Raw genomic sequence first — 12,129 nt, forward strand, 5'->3', positions numbered from 1 at the left:
CCCAGTGTGATTTCCCCCACTCCCAACACAGCTCCACACCTTCTCAAATCCCATGAATATCAGAAAATGTTGAATCCTGCTCCCTCCTTATTTCCCACGTCCTTCATTGTCCTAACCTTAAAATCAAAAGCTTTCCTGACTCTGTTCCAGGCCCGGTGCCCGTCCGGCTGGTGAAGGGGAACAACATGTGCTCCGGGAGAGTCGAGGTCTATCATAACTCCACCTGGGGCACGGTCTGCGGCAGGAGCTGGGACACGAATGCGGCGGACGTGGTCTGCAGGGCATTGAAATGTGGGACGGCCCGGTCAGTGACAAGAGATGCCTCCTACGGAGAGGGCACTGGGGATATCTGGCTGGATGGGGTAAAGTGTAACGGGACAGAGCCTGCCCTGGACCAGTGCCCTGCCAGCCCATGGGGGGTGAACAACTGCACACACGGAGAGGACGCTGGAGTCTCCTGCACAGGTGAGTGTGGGTGTGGCTGACATCAGTGACTTTAAGCTCAAACTTGTTTTCCAATGATTGTTGAATACTTACTTTGAAATTGTTTCATGGTACAACAAAGATTGGCAGAATTGTGGACACTGGGGAAGGTTGTGAAAACAGTTGGACATTTGGGTGGAGAAATGGAAGATGGAGTTTAATCTGGGCAAATGTGAGGTGTTGGGTTTGGAGAGATTAAGGTGTAAGATCAAAAAATTTTCAGTATATGGGAAGATCCAACAGCAATCCCAACGCCAATACCAATCCTAAGGAGCTCTGAATACTCAGACATCTTGTTTCCTTAGGAGAGATCCGGAGGGACCTCAAGTCCATAACACAAGAGGATCGGGTGTTAAAGAAGGCATGTGGCATGTTTGCCATCACTGTTTGGGGGCATTGAGTAGAGAAGGTAGGAGATCAAGAGAAGTTGTCTGAAGTTCATCGGGGGCTGAGGGACAATCGGACATAAAATTCTGAAGAGGGTTGACGGTCACATTATTTTCTCAGGGTGTAAATATCAAAGAACGGACGGCTTAAGTTGCCTGTAGAAGTTTAAAAGAGATTAATGAGGCATGACTTTTTTATGCAGAGGTTGGTAGGTGGGTGAAAAGCATTACAGGGGAGGCAGTGGAAGCAGATACGCTAACAATGTTCAAGAGGCATTTAGAAAGACAAGTGAGCAGACATTGAACAGAGGGAGACAGACCATGTGAGGTGGGAATAGTTAGATTGGCATCACAGTTGGCAGAGACATGGTGGGCCGAAGGGCCTGTTCCTGTGCTGTACTATCCTGTGTTCTGTGTTCTTTTCCTTGACCATTAATGTCCCACCCAGTCTAACCCCACTCCCCCCTCACTCCTGGCACCATTTCACGTCACACAGTCTAATCCTTCTCTCCCTTGACTCTCGGCACCTGTCGTTAACTTGAGCCTAATTTTCACCACATTCCTGCCCGTTCCAGGCCCGGTGCCCGTCCGGCTGGTGAAGGGGAACAACATGTGCTCCGGGAGAGTCGAGGTCTATCACAACTCCACCTGGGGCACCGTCTGCGGCAGGAGCTGGGACACGAATGCGGCGGATGTGGTCTGCAGGGCATTGAACTGTGGGACGGCCCGGTCCGTGACAACAAATGCTTCCTATGGAGAGGGCACTGGTGACATCTGGCTGGATGGGGTGAAGTGTAACAGGACAGAGCCTGCCCTGGACCAGTGCCCTGCCAGCCCATGGGGGGTGAACAACTGCACACACGGAGAGGACGCTGGAGTCTCCTGCACAGGTGAATGTGGGTGGGGCTCTTACCCCCTCGTTGAGTGGGTTTCTACACTGGGATCAGTGACTTTAACCTTAAACTTGTTTTCCGATTATTCTTGAGTACTTGCTTTGAAATCATTTCATTGTGCAACAAAGATTGGCAGAATTGTGGACACTGGGGACGGTTGTTAAAAGATACAGATCAGTCGGACATTTGGGTGGAGAGATTGGAGATGGAGTTTAAAGTGGACACGTGAGAGGTGATGGGTTTTGAGAGTTTAAGGTGTAAGATGAAAGTTTTCAGTATATGGGAAGATCCAACACCAATGCCAATACCAATCCTAAGGTGCTCTGAACACTAAGGCATCTTGTTTCCTTAGGAGAGATCCAAAGGGACCTCAAGTCCATAACGCAAGAGGATCGGGTGTTAAAGAAGGCATGTGGCATGTTTGCCATCACTGTTTGGGGTCAGTGAGTAGAGAAGCCAGGAAATCAAGAGAAGTTGTGTGAAGTTCATCGGGGCTGAGGGGCAATGGGATATAAAGTTCTGAAGGGGCTTAATGATCGCATTATTTTATCAGGGTGTAAATATCACAAACCAGATGACGTGAGTTGCTGCTGAAAGTGGGAGAGTTTAAAGGAGATTGATGAGGCTTGATTCCTTACGCAGAGGCTGGTAGGTGGGTGAAAAGCATTACAGGGGAGGCAGTGGAAGCAGATACGCTAACAATGTTCAAGAGGCGTTTAGAAAGACAGGTGAACAGATAGTGAACAGAGGGAGACAGACCATGTGAGGTGGGAATAGTTAGATTGGCAACACGGTCGACAGAGACATGGTGGGCCGAAGGGCCTGTTCCTGTGCTGTACTGTTCTATGTTCTGTGTTCTTTTCCTCGACCATTAATATCCCAGCCAGTCTAACCCCAATCCCCCCGCACTGCCAGCGCCATTTCACGTCGCACAGACTGATTCTTCTCTGCCAGCACTCTCGGTACCTTTTGGTAACTTGAGCCTAATTGTAACCACCTTCCTGCCTCTGTTCCAGGCCCGGTGTCGGTCCGGCTGGTGAAGGGGAACAACATGTGCTCCGGGAGAGTCGAGGTCTATCACAACTCCGCCTGGGGCACCGTCTGTGGCAGGAACTGGGACACGAATGCGGCGGACGTGGTCTGCAGGGCATTGAACTGTGGGACGGCCCGGTCAGTGACAAGAGATGCCTCCTACGGAGAGGGCACAGGGGACATCTGGGTGGATGGGTTGAAGTGTAACGGGACAGAGACTGCCCTGGACCAGTGCCCTGCCAGCCCATGGGGGGTGAATAACTGCACACACGGAGAGGATGCTGGAGCCTCCTGCACAGGTGAATGTGGGTGGGGCTGTTACCCCCTCGGGTGGGTGTGTTTCTGCACTGGCATCAGTGACTGTAACCTTAAAATTGTTTTCCAATGATTGTTGAATACTTGGTTTGAAATTGTTTCATGGTACAACAAAGATTGGCAGAATTGTGGACACTGGAGAAGGTTGTGAAAAGATACAGATCAGTCGGAAATTTGGGTGGAGAAATGGGAGATGGAGTTTAATCTGGGCAAATGTGAGTTGTTGGGCTTTGAGAGTTTAACGTACAAGATCAAAAAATTTTCAGTAAATGGGAAGATCCAAAACCAATCCCAATGCCAAGACCAGTCCTAAGGAGCTCTGAATACTAAGGCATCTTGTTTCCTTAGGAGAAATCCAGAAGGACCTCAAGTCCATAACACAAGAGGATCGGGTGTTAAAGAAGGCATGTGGCATGTTTGCCATCACTGTTTGGGGGCATTGAGTAGAGAAGCCAGGAAGTCAAGAGAAGTTGTCTGAAGTTCCTCGGGGGCTGAGGGACAATCGGACATAAAATTCTGAAGAGGGTTGACAGCCACATTATTTTCTCAGGGTGTAAATATCAAAGAACGGACGGCTTAAGTTGCCTGTAGAAGTTTAAAAGAGTTTAATGAGTCATGATTTTCTTATGCAGAGGCTGTTAGGTGGGTGAAAAGCATTACAGGGGAGGCAGTGGAAGCAGATACGCTAACAATGTTCAAGAGGCATTGAGAAAGACAAGTGAGCAGACATTGAACAGAGGGAGACAGACCATGTGAGGTGGGAATAGTTAGATTGGCATCACGGTTGGCAGAGACATGGTGGGCCGAAGGGCCTGTTCCTGTGCTGTACTGTTCTGTGTTCCTTTCCTCGACCATTAATATCGAACCCAATCTAACATAATTTCCCCCTCACTTCCGGCACCATTTCACGTTACACAGTCTAATCCTTCTGTCCCAGCAGTACCGGCACCTTTCGGTAACTTGAGCCTAATTTTCACCACATTCCTGCCCGTTCCAGGCCCGGTGCCCGTCCGGCTGGTGAAGGGGCACAACATGTGCTCCGGGAGAGTCGAGGTGTATCACAACTCCACCTGGGGCACCGTCTGCGGCAGGAGCTGGGACACGAATGACGCGGACGTGGTCTGCAGGGCGTTGAACTGTGGGACGGCCCAGTCGGTGACAAGAGATGCCTCCTTCGGGGAGGGCACTGGGGACATCTGGCTGGATGGGGTGAAATGTAACGGGACAGAGCCTGCCCTGGACCAGTGCCCTGCCAGCCCATGGGGGGTGAACAGCTGCACACACGGAGAGGACGCTGGAGTCTCCTGCACAGGTGAGTGTGGGTGGGGCCGTCACCCCGTCGGGTGGGTGGGGTTCCCCACTGCAGTCAGGGATTGCAACCTGAAACATGGGTTGCTGATGTTGTTCCGTTTTTCAAGAAAGGGATAGCCCAGGGCATTATAGACCGGTGAGTCTTACCTCAGTCGTTGGTAAGCTGACGGTGAAGATCCTTAGTGGCAGGATTTATGAACATTTGGAGAGGTATAATATGATTAGGAATAGCCAGCATGGCTTTGTCAAGGGCAGGTGCTGCCTTACGAGCCTGATTGAATTTTTTGAGGATGTGAGTAAGCACATCGATGAAGGGAGAGCAGTAGATGTAGTGTATGTGGATTTCAGCAGGGAGTTTGATAAGGTACCCCATGCAAGGCTTATGGAGAAGGTGAGGAGACATAGGATGCAAGGGGACGTTGCGGTGTGGATCCAGAACTGGCTGGCCCACAGAAGGCATAGAGTGGTTGTTGAAGGGTCTTATTCTGAGTGGAGGTCGGTGACCAGTGGTGTACCTCAGGGATCTGTACTGGGACCCTTACTGTTTGTGATTTTTATAAACGACCTGGATGAGGAAGTGGAGGGGTGGGTTAGTAAGTTTGCAGATGACAGGGAGGTTGGGGGTGTTGCAGATAGTTTGGAGGGCTGTCAGAGGTTACAGAGGGACATAGATCGGATGCAGATTTGGGCTGAGAAGTGGCAGATGCAGTTCAACCCAGATAAGTGTGAAGAGGTTCATTGTGGTAGGTCAAGTATGTTGGCGGAATATAATATTAACGGTAGGACTCTTGGCAGTGTGGAGGATCAGAGGGATCTTGGGGTCCGAGTCCATAGGAGCCTCAAAGCGGCTGCGCAGGTTGACTCTGTGGTTAAGAAGACATATGGTGTCTTGTCCTTCATCAATCGGGAAATTGAATTTAGGAGCCGCGAGGTATTGTTGCTGCTATATAGGTCCCTGGTCAGATCCCACTTGGACTATTGTGCTCAGTTCTGGTCGCCTCACTACAGGAAAGATGTGGAAGCCATAGAGAGGGTGCAGAGGAAATTTACAAGGATGCTGCCTGGAATGCGGAATGAAAGCAGGCTGAGGGAACTCGGCCTTTTCTCCTTGGAGAGATGGAGGATGAGGGGGGACCTGATAGAGGTGTATAAGATGATCACAAGATCACAAGATCACAAGATAATGGAGCAGAAGCAGGCCATTCGGCCCATCGAGTCTGCTCCAAGGAAAAGGGAAAAAGAAATGGGGTTGGAAAAAAGAGAGAGAAAAAAAAACTATTCTAATCCCATTTGCCAGCCTTAACCCCATATCCCTTGATACCCTGACTATTTAGATATCTGTCTATCTCCTCGTTGAATACCCCCACTGATCTGGCCTCCACTGCTGTGCGTGGCAAGGAGTTCCACAATTTCACCACCCTCTGGGTAAAGAAACTTCTCCTCATCTCTGTCTTGAAACTGTACCCTCTGATTCTAAGATTGTGCCCTCTGGTCCTGGACACGCCCACCAAGGGAAACAGCCTAGCCACATCTACTCTATCCTTACCTGTCAACTTTTTAAATGTCGCTACGAGGTCCCCTCTCATCCTTCTGTACTCCAGCGAGTACAGTCCAAGAGCCGACAAACGCTCATCATACTTAAGCCCTTTCATTCCTGGAATCATTCTCGTAAATCTCCTCTGAACCCTCTCCAACGTCAGCACATCCTTCCTAAGATGCGGGGCCCAAAACTGCGCACAGTATTCCAAATGAGGCCTCACTAGCGCCGCGTAGAGCCTCATCAACACGTCCTTACTTTTATACACTATACCTCTCGAGATGAATGCCAACATAGCATTCGCTTTCTTAACCACCGATCCAACCTGGTGGTTAACTTTTAAGGTATCTTGTACGAGTACCCCCAAGTCCCTTTGTACTACCGCACTATCAATCTTCTCTCCTTCTAGATAATAATCTACCCGCTTATTTCTACTTCCAAAGTGTACAACTGCACATTTCTCAACATTGAATCTCATCTGCCATTTCCTTGCCCATTCTCCTAAACTGTCTAGGTCCCTCTGCATTCTTTCTATTTCCTCTATGCTCCCTACTCCTCCACTTATCTTGGTGTCATCCGCAAACTTAGCCACACAACCATTTATTCCATCATCCAAATCATTGATGTACAAGGTGAAAAGGAGAGGCCCCAACACCGACCCTTGCGGCACACCACTAGTAACCGGTAACCAACCAGAACGAGATCCTTTTATTTCCACCCTTTGCTTCCTGCCAACCAGCCAATTCTCCACCCATTTTGCTACCCTGCCCATAATTCCATGACCTCTCATCTTATTAATCAGTCTCTTGTGAGGCACCTTATCGAAGGCCTTTTGAAAGTCTAAATACACAACATCTACCGCCTCTCCCTTATCCACCCTACCTGTGATTTCTTCAAAAAACTCCAATAGGTTGGTCAGACAGGACCTCCCCTTCACAAAACCATGTTGACTAGGTCCTATCTTGCCTTGCGCCTCTAGGTATTCCGTAACCTCCTCCTTGAGGATAGACTCCAATAATTTTCCCACCACTGACGTCAGACTAATAGGTCTGTAATTGCCTTTGTGCTGCCTCCCACCTTTCTTATACAACGGAACTACATTCGCTACCCTCCAGTCCTCCGGAACCATGCCAGAATCCATCGATTCCTGAAAAATAATCGCCAATGCCTCCGCTATCTCCACAGCCACCTCCTTCAGAACCCGGGGATGCACCTCATCCGGTCCGGGAGACTTATCAGCCTTAAGCCCCTTTAGTTTTCCAAGCACCTTCTCCCTATTAATCTCAATTGAACTCAGCTCCAATTCGTGAGACTCCTGACTAATGGGCACATTGCTTATGTCCTCCACGGTGAAGACCGATGCAAAATATTCATTCAATTCCCTTGCCATCTCACTATCATCCATTATAATACCTCCTGCACCGTTATCAATTGGTCCTATGTCAACCCGTGTCTCTCTTTTATTCCTTATGTATTTAAAAAAACTCTTAGAATCCTTCCGAATGTTGTCCGCCAGCTTCCTTTCGTAACTCATCTTTGCTTTCCTAATGACCTTCTTAGTTTCTCTCTGCAGATTTTTAAAATCGTTCCAATCTTCTGTTTTCCCACTAATTTTTGCTACTTTGTACGCCGCCCCTTTTGCTTTTATTTTATCCTTCACCTCCCTCGTTATCCACATCTGTGCCTTTTTTCCATTCAAAACCTTCTTTTTTCTTGGAATATATCTGTCCTGCATTGTCCTTATTTCCTGTAGAAATTTCTTCCATTTTTCCTCTGCCGTCCCTTCAGCTAACTTACTCCTCCAATCAATTTGGGCCAACTCATCTCTCATACCTTTGTAATTTCCCTTATTCCACTGAAATATCGATACACCAGTTATCAGCTTCTCCTTCTCAAACTTGAAACTAAACTCAATCATATTGTGATCACTTGTTCCCAGTGGTTCCTTTACCTTTAGTTCCCTAATCACCTCGGGCTCACTACACAGCACCCAATCCAAAACAGCCGATCCCCTGGTGGGCTCCTCAATAAGTTGCTCCAGAAAAACATCCCTTAGACATTCCACAAACTCACTCTCCTGAGTACTACCACCTTGCTGCATTTCCCAGTCCACCTTCATGTTAAAATCCCCCATAATTATCTTCACATTGTCACTCTGACATGCTTTTTCTATCTCAATCTGCAACTTATGGTCCACTTCCTGACTGCTGTTCGGGGGCCTATATATGACTGCTATTATTGTTCTTTTACCCTTGCTATTTCTCAGCTCCACCCATAAGGATTCCACCTCCTCTGACCCAATGTCCTTCCTTTCTATTGATTTTATATCGCTACTAACCATCATGGCCACACCTCCCCCTCCGCCTACCCTCCTATCCTTCCTATATACTGTATACCCCTTGACATTCAGTTCCCAATCACATCCATCATGAAGCCACGACTCAGTGATTGCAACGATGTCATATGAGAGGTATTGCTTGGGCAGATAGTCAGCGGCTTTTCCCCAGAGCTGAAATGGTGGCCACAAGAGGACGTAGGTTTAAGGTGCTGGGGAGTAGATATAGAGGAGGTGTCAGGGGTAAGTTTTTTACTCAGAGAGTGGTGAGTGCGTGGAATGGGCTGCCGGAAACGGTGGCGGAGGCAGATACGATAGGGTCTTTCAAGAGACTGTTAGATAGGTACGTGGAGCTGAGTGAAATAGAGGGCTATGTGTAAGCGTAGTAAAATCTAGGGTAGCGACGTGTTCGGCACAGCTTTGTGGGTCGAATGTCCTGAATTGTGCTGTAGTTTTTCTGTGTTTCTATATCGAGGTTCCAAAATTTGTTACGTGTTTGTTACAAAAATTCCCAAATTCTAAACGACAACCACTGAAGGCCACGACACCCCAGTCTCCACTCGTTCTCCACACACGAACACACCCCGTGCATTCCAACCCAACTCCACCTTGCCTCTGCCTTCAATGTACATCCCACTCTAAGGCTGATTTCCCTCTTTCCCGGCACCCTTTTGTGTCCGACACTGTTCAACCCAACTCTCCCCATTGCCTGCACCCTTTCGTGTCCCAGAAAGACAAGCTCAACACTCCGTACACACTTTCATGACACACACAGTCCAACCAAACTGTCCTCACTCCCTCCACCCTTCAATGTCCCACACAGTCCAACCAAACTCGACACACACTCCCCACACCCTTCAAGAATCCGCCATGTCAAATCCTGCCGTCCCTCTCCCACATTTCACCTTTCATGTCCTACGCAACCTAATCCCACTGGCCCTCCTCTACCTGTCCCCCATGGGATTCCGCACCCCCCCCCCACCCCAACACATCTCCACACCTTCCCAGATCCGATGAATATCACAAAATGTGGAATCCTGCTCCCTCCTTATTTCCCACGTCCTTCATTATCCTGACCTTAAACTCACTGACGTTCCCGCCACTGTTCCAGGCCCGGTGCCGGTCCGGCTGGTGAAGGGGAACAACATGTGCTCCGGGAGAGTCGAGGTCTATCACAACTCCACCTGGGGCACCGTCTGTGGCAGGAGCTGGGACACGAATGCGGCGGACGTGGTCTGCAGGGCATTGAACTGTGGGACGGCCCGGTCAGTGACAAGAGATGCCTCCTACGGAGAGGGCACTGGGGATATCTGGCTGGATGGGGTAAAGTGTAACGGGACAGAGCCTGCCCTGGACCAGTGCCCTGCCAGCCCATGGGGGGTGAACAACTGCACACACGGAGAGGACGCTGGAGTCTCCTGCACAGGTGAGTGTGGGTGGGGCTGACACCCCCTCGGGTGGGTGGGTGTCTGCACTGGCATCAGTGACTTTAAGCTCAAACTTGTTTTCCAATGACTGTTGAATACTTACTTTGAAATTGTTTCATGGTACAACAAAGATTGGCAGAATTGTGGACACTGGGGAAGGTTGTGAAAACAGTTGGACATTTGGGTGGAGAAATGGAAGATGGAGTTTAATCTGGGCAAATGTGAGGTGTTGGGTTTGGAGAGATTAAGGGTTAAGATCAAAAAATTTTCAGTATATGGGAAGATCCAACAGCAATCCCAATGCCAATACCAATCCTAAGGAGCTCTGAATACTCAGGCATCTTGTTTCCTTAGGAGAGATCCGGAGGGACCTCAAGTCCATAACACAAGAGGATCGGGTGTTAAAGAAGGCATGTGGCATGTTTGCCATCACTGTTTGGGGGCATTGAGTAGAGAAGGTAGGAAATCAAGAGAAGTTGTCTGAAGTTCATCGGGGGCTGAGGGACAATCGGACATAAAATTCTGAAGAGGGTTGACGGTCACATTATTTTCTCAGGGTGTAAATATCAAAGAACGGACGGCTTAAGTTGCCTGTAGAAGTTTAAAAGAGATTAATGAGGCATGATTTTTTGATGCAGAGGTTGGTAGGTGGGTGAAAAGCATTACAGGGGAGGCAGTGGAAGCAGATACGCTAACAATGTTCAAGAGGCATTGAGAAAGACAAGTGAACAGACATTGAACAGAGGGAGACAGACCATGTGAGGTGGGAATAGTTAGATTGGCATCACAGTTGGCAGAGACATGGTGGGCCGAAGGGCCTGTTCCTGTGCTGTACTATCCTGTGTTCTGTGTTCTTTTCCTTGACCATTAATGTCCCACCCAGTCTAACCCCACTCCCCCCTCACTCCTGGCACCATTTCACGTCACACAGTCTAATCCTTCTCTCCCTTGACTCTCGGCACCTGTCGGTAACTTGAGCCTAATTTTCACCACATTCCTGCCCGTTCCAGGCCCGGTGCCCGTCCGGCTGGTGAAGGGGAACAACATGTGCTCCGGGAGAGTCGAGGTCTATCACAACTCCACCTGGGGCACCGTCTGCGGCAGGAGCTGGGACACGAATGCGGCGGATGTGGTCTGCAGGGCATTGAACTGTGGGACGGCCCGGTCAGTGACAAGAGATGCCTCCTACGGAGAGGGCACTGGGTACATCTGGCTGGATGGGGTGAAGTGTCACGGGACAGAGACTGCCCTCGACCAGTGCCCTGCCAGCCCATGGGGGGTGAATAACTGCACACACGGAGAGGATGCTGGAGTCTCCTGTACAGGTGATTGTGGGTGGGGCTCTTACCCCCTCGTCGATGGGTTTCCATGCTGGGTTCGGGGATTGTCACCTGAAACTCATATTCTAAAGATTGTTCAGTGTTTGTTGCAAAACTTTCCGACTTCTTAACAACAACCACTAAAGGCCACAACACCCCAGTCTCCACTCGGTCTCCACACACGTCGACGTCCCATGTATTGTATCCCCACTCTAGCTTCCCTCTGCCTTCAATCTACATCCCAGGCTAAGGCTGCTCTCCCTCATTTCCCACACCCTTTATTCTCCCCCACTGTTCAACCCAACTCTCCCCACTGCATGCACCCTTTAGTGTCCCAGATCGTCTAACCTAACACTCAGTGTACACTTCAATGTCCCTCACAGTCTAACCGAACTCGATTTCCACTCCTCACACCTGTGTGGATGTCGCCCTGTCTAATCCTGACTCCCCTCTCACCCATTTCACCTTCCACGTCCCACACAGCCTGATCCCACTTGCCCTCCCCTCCCAGCCCCCAGTGTGATTTCCCCCACGCCCAACACAGCTCCACACCTTCTCAAATCCCATCCATATCGGAAAATGTTGAATCCTGCTCTCTCCTTATTTCCCACGTCCTTCATTGTCCTAACCTTAAACTCAATAACTTTCCCGCCTCTGTTGCAGGCCCGGTGCCCGTCCGGCTGGTGAAGGGGAACAACATGTGCTCCGGGAGAGTCGAGGTCTATCACAACTCCACCTGGGGCACCGTCTGCGGCAGGAGCTGGGACACGAATGCGGCGGATGTGGTCTGCAGGGCATTGAACTGTGGGACGGCCCGGTCCGTGACAACAAATGCTTCCTATGGAGAGGGCACTGGTGACATCTGGCTGGATGGGGTGAAGTGTAACAGGACAGAGCCTGCCCTGGACCAGTGCCCTGCCAGCCCATTGGGGGTGAACAACTGCACACACGGAGAGGACGCTGGAGTCTCCTGCACAGGTGAATGTGGGTGGGGCTGTTACCCCCTCGTTGAGTGGGTTTCTACACTGGGATCAGTGACTTTAACCTTAAACTTGTTTTCCGATTATTCTTGAGTACTTACTTTGAAATCA

The 12,129-nt window shown here is 49.7% G+C and overlaps 1 protein-coding gene across 1 annotated transcript in view; it reads left to right on the plus strand.

Annotated features, from left to right (window-relative positions):
- LOC127576405 (uncharacterized) overlaps window positions 1-12,129 on the plus strand; it is a 159,621-nt gene that overhangs the window by 57,397 nt on the left and 90,095 nt on the right. The window contains exons 10-11 of the mRNA XM_052026915.1: window positions 2,779-3,093; window positions 4,107-4,421. Of these exons, the coding sequence (XP_051882875.1) occupies window positions 2,779-3,093; window positions 4,107-4,421 (630 nt within the window). The remainder of the gene's footprint in view (window positions 1-2,778; window positions 3,094-4,106; window positions 4,422-12,129) is intronic.

This window comes from Pristis pectinata, chromosome 12 (assembly GCF_009764475.1).
Source record: "Pristis pectinata isolate sPriPec2 chromosome 12, sPriPec2.1.pri, whole genome shotgun sequence".
Taxonomy (NCBI): Eukaryota; Metazoa; Chordata; class Chondrichthyes; order Rhinopristiformes; family Pristidae; genus Pristis; species Pristis pectinata.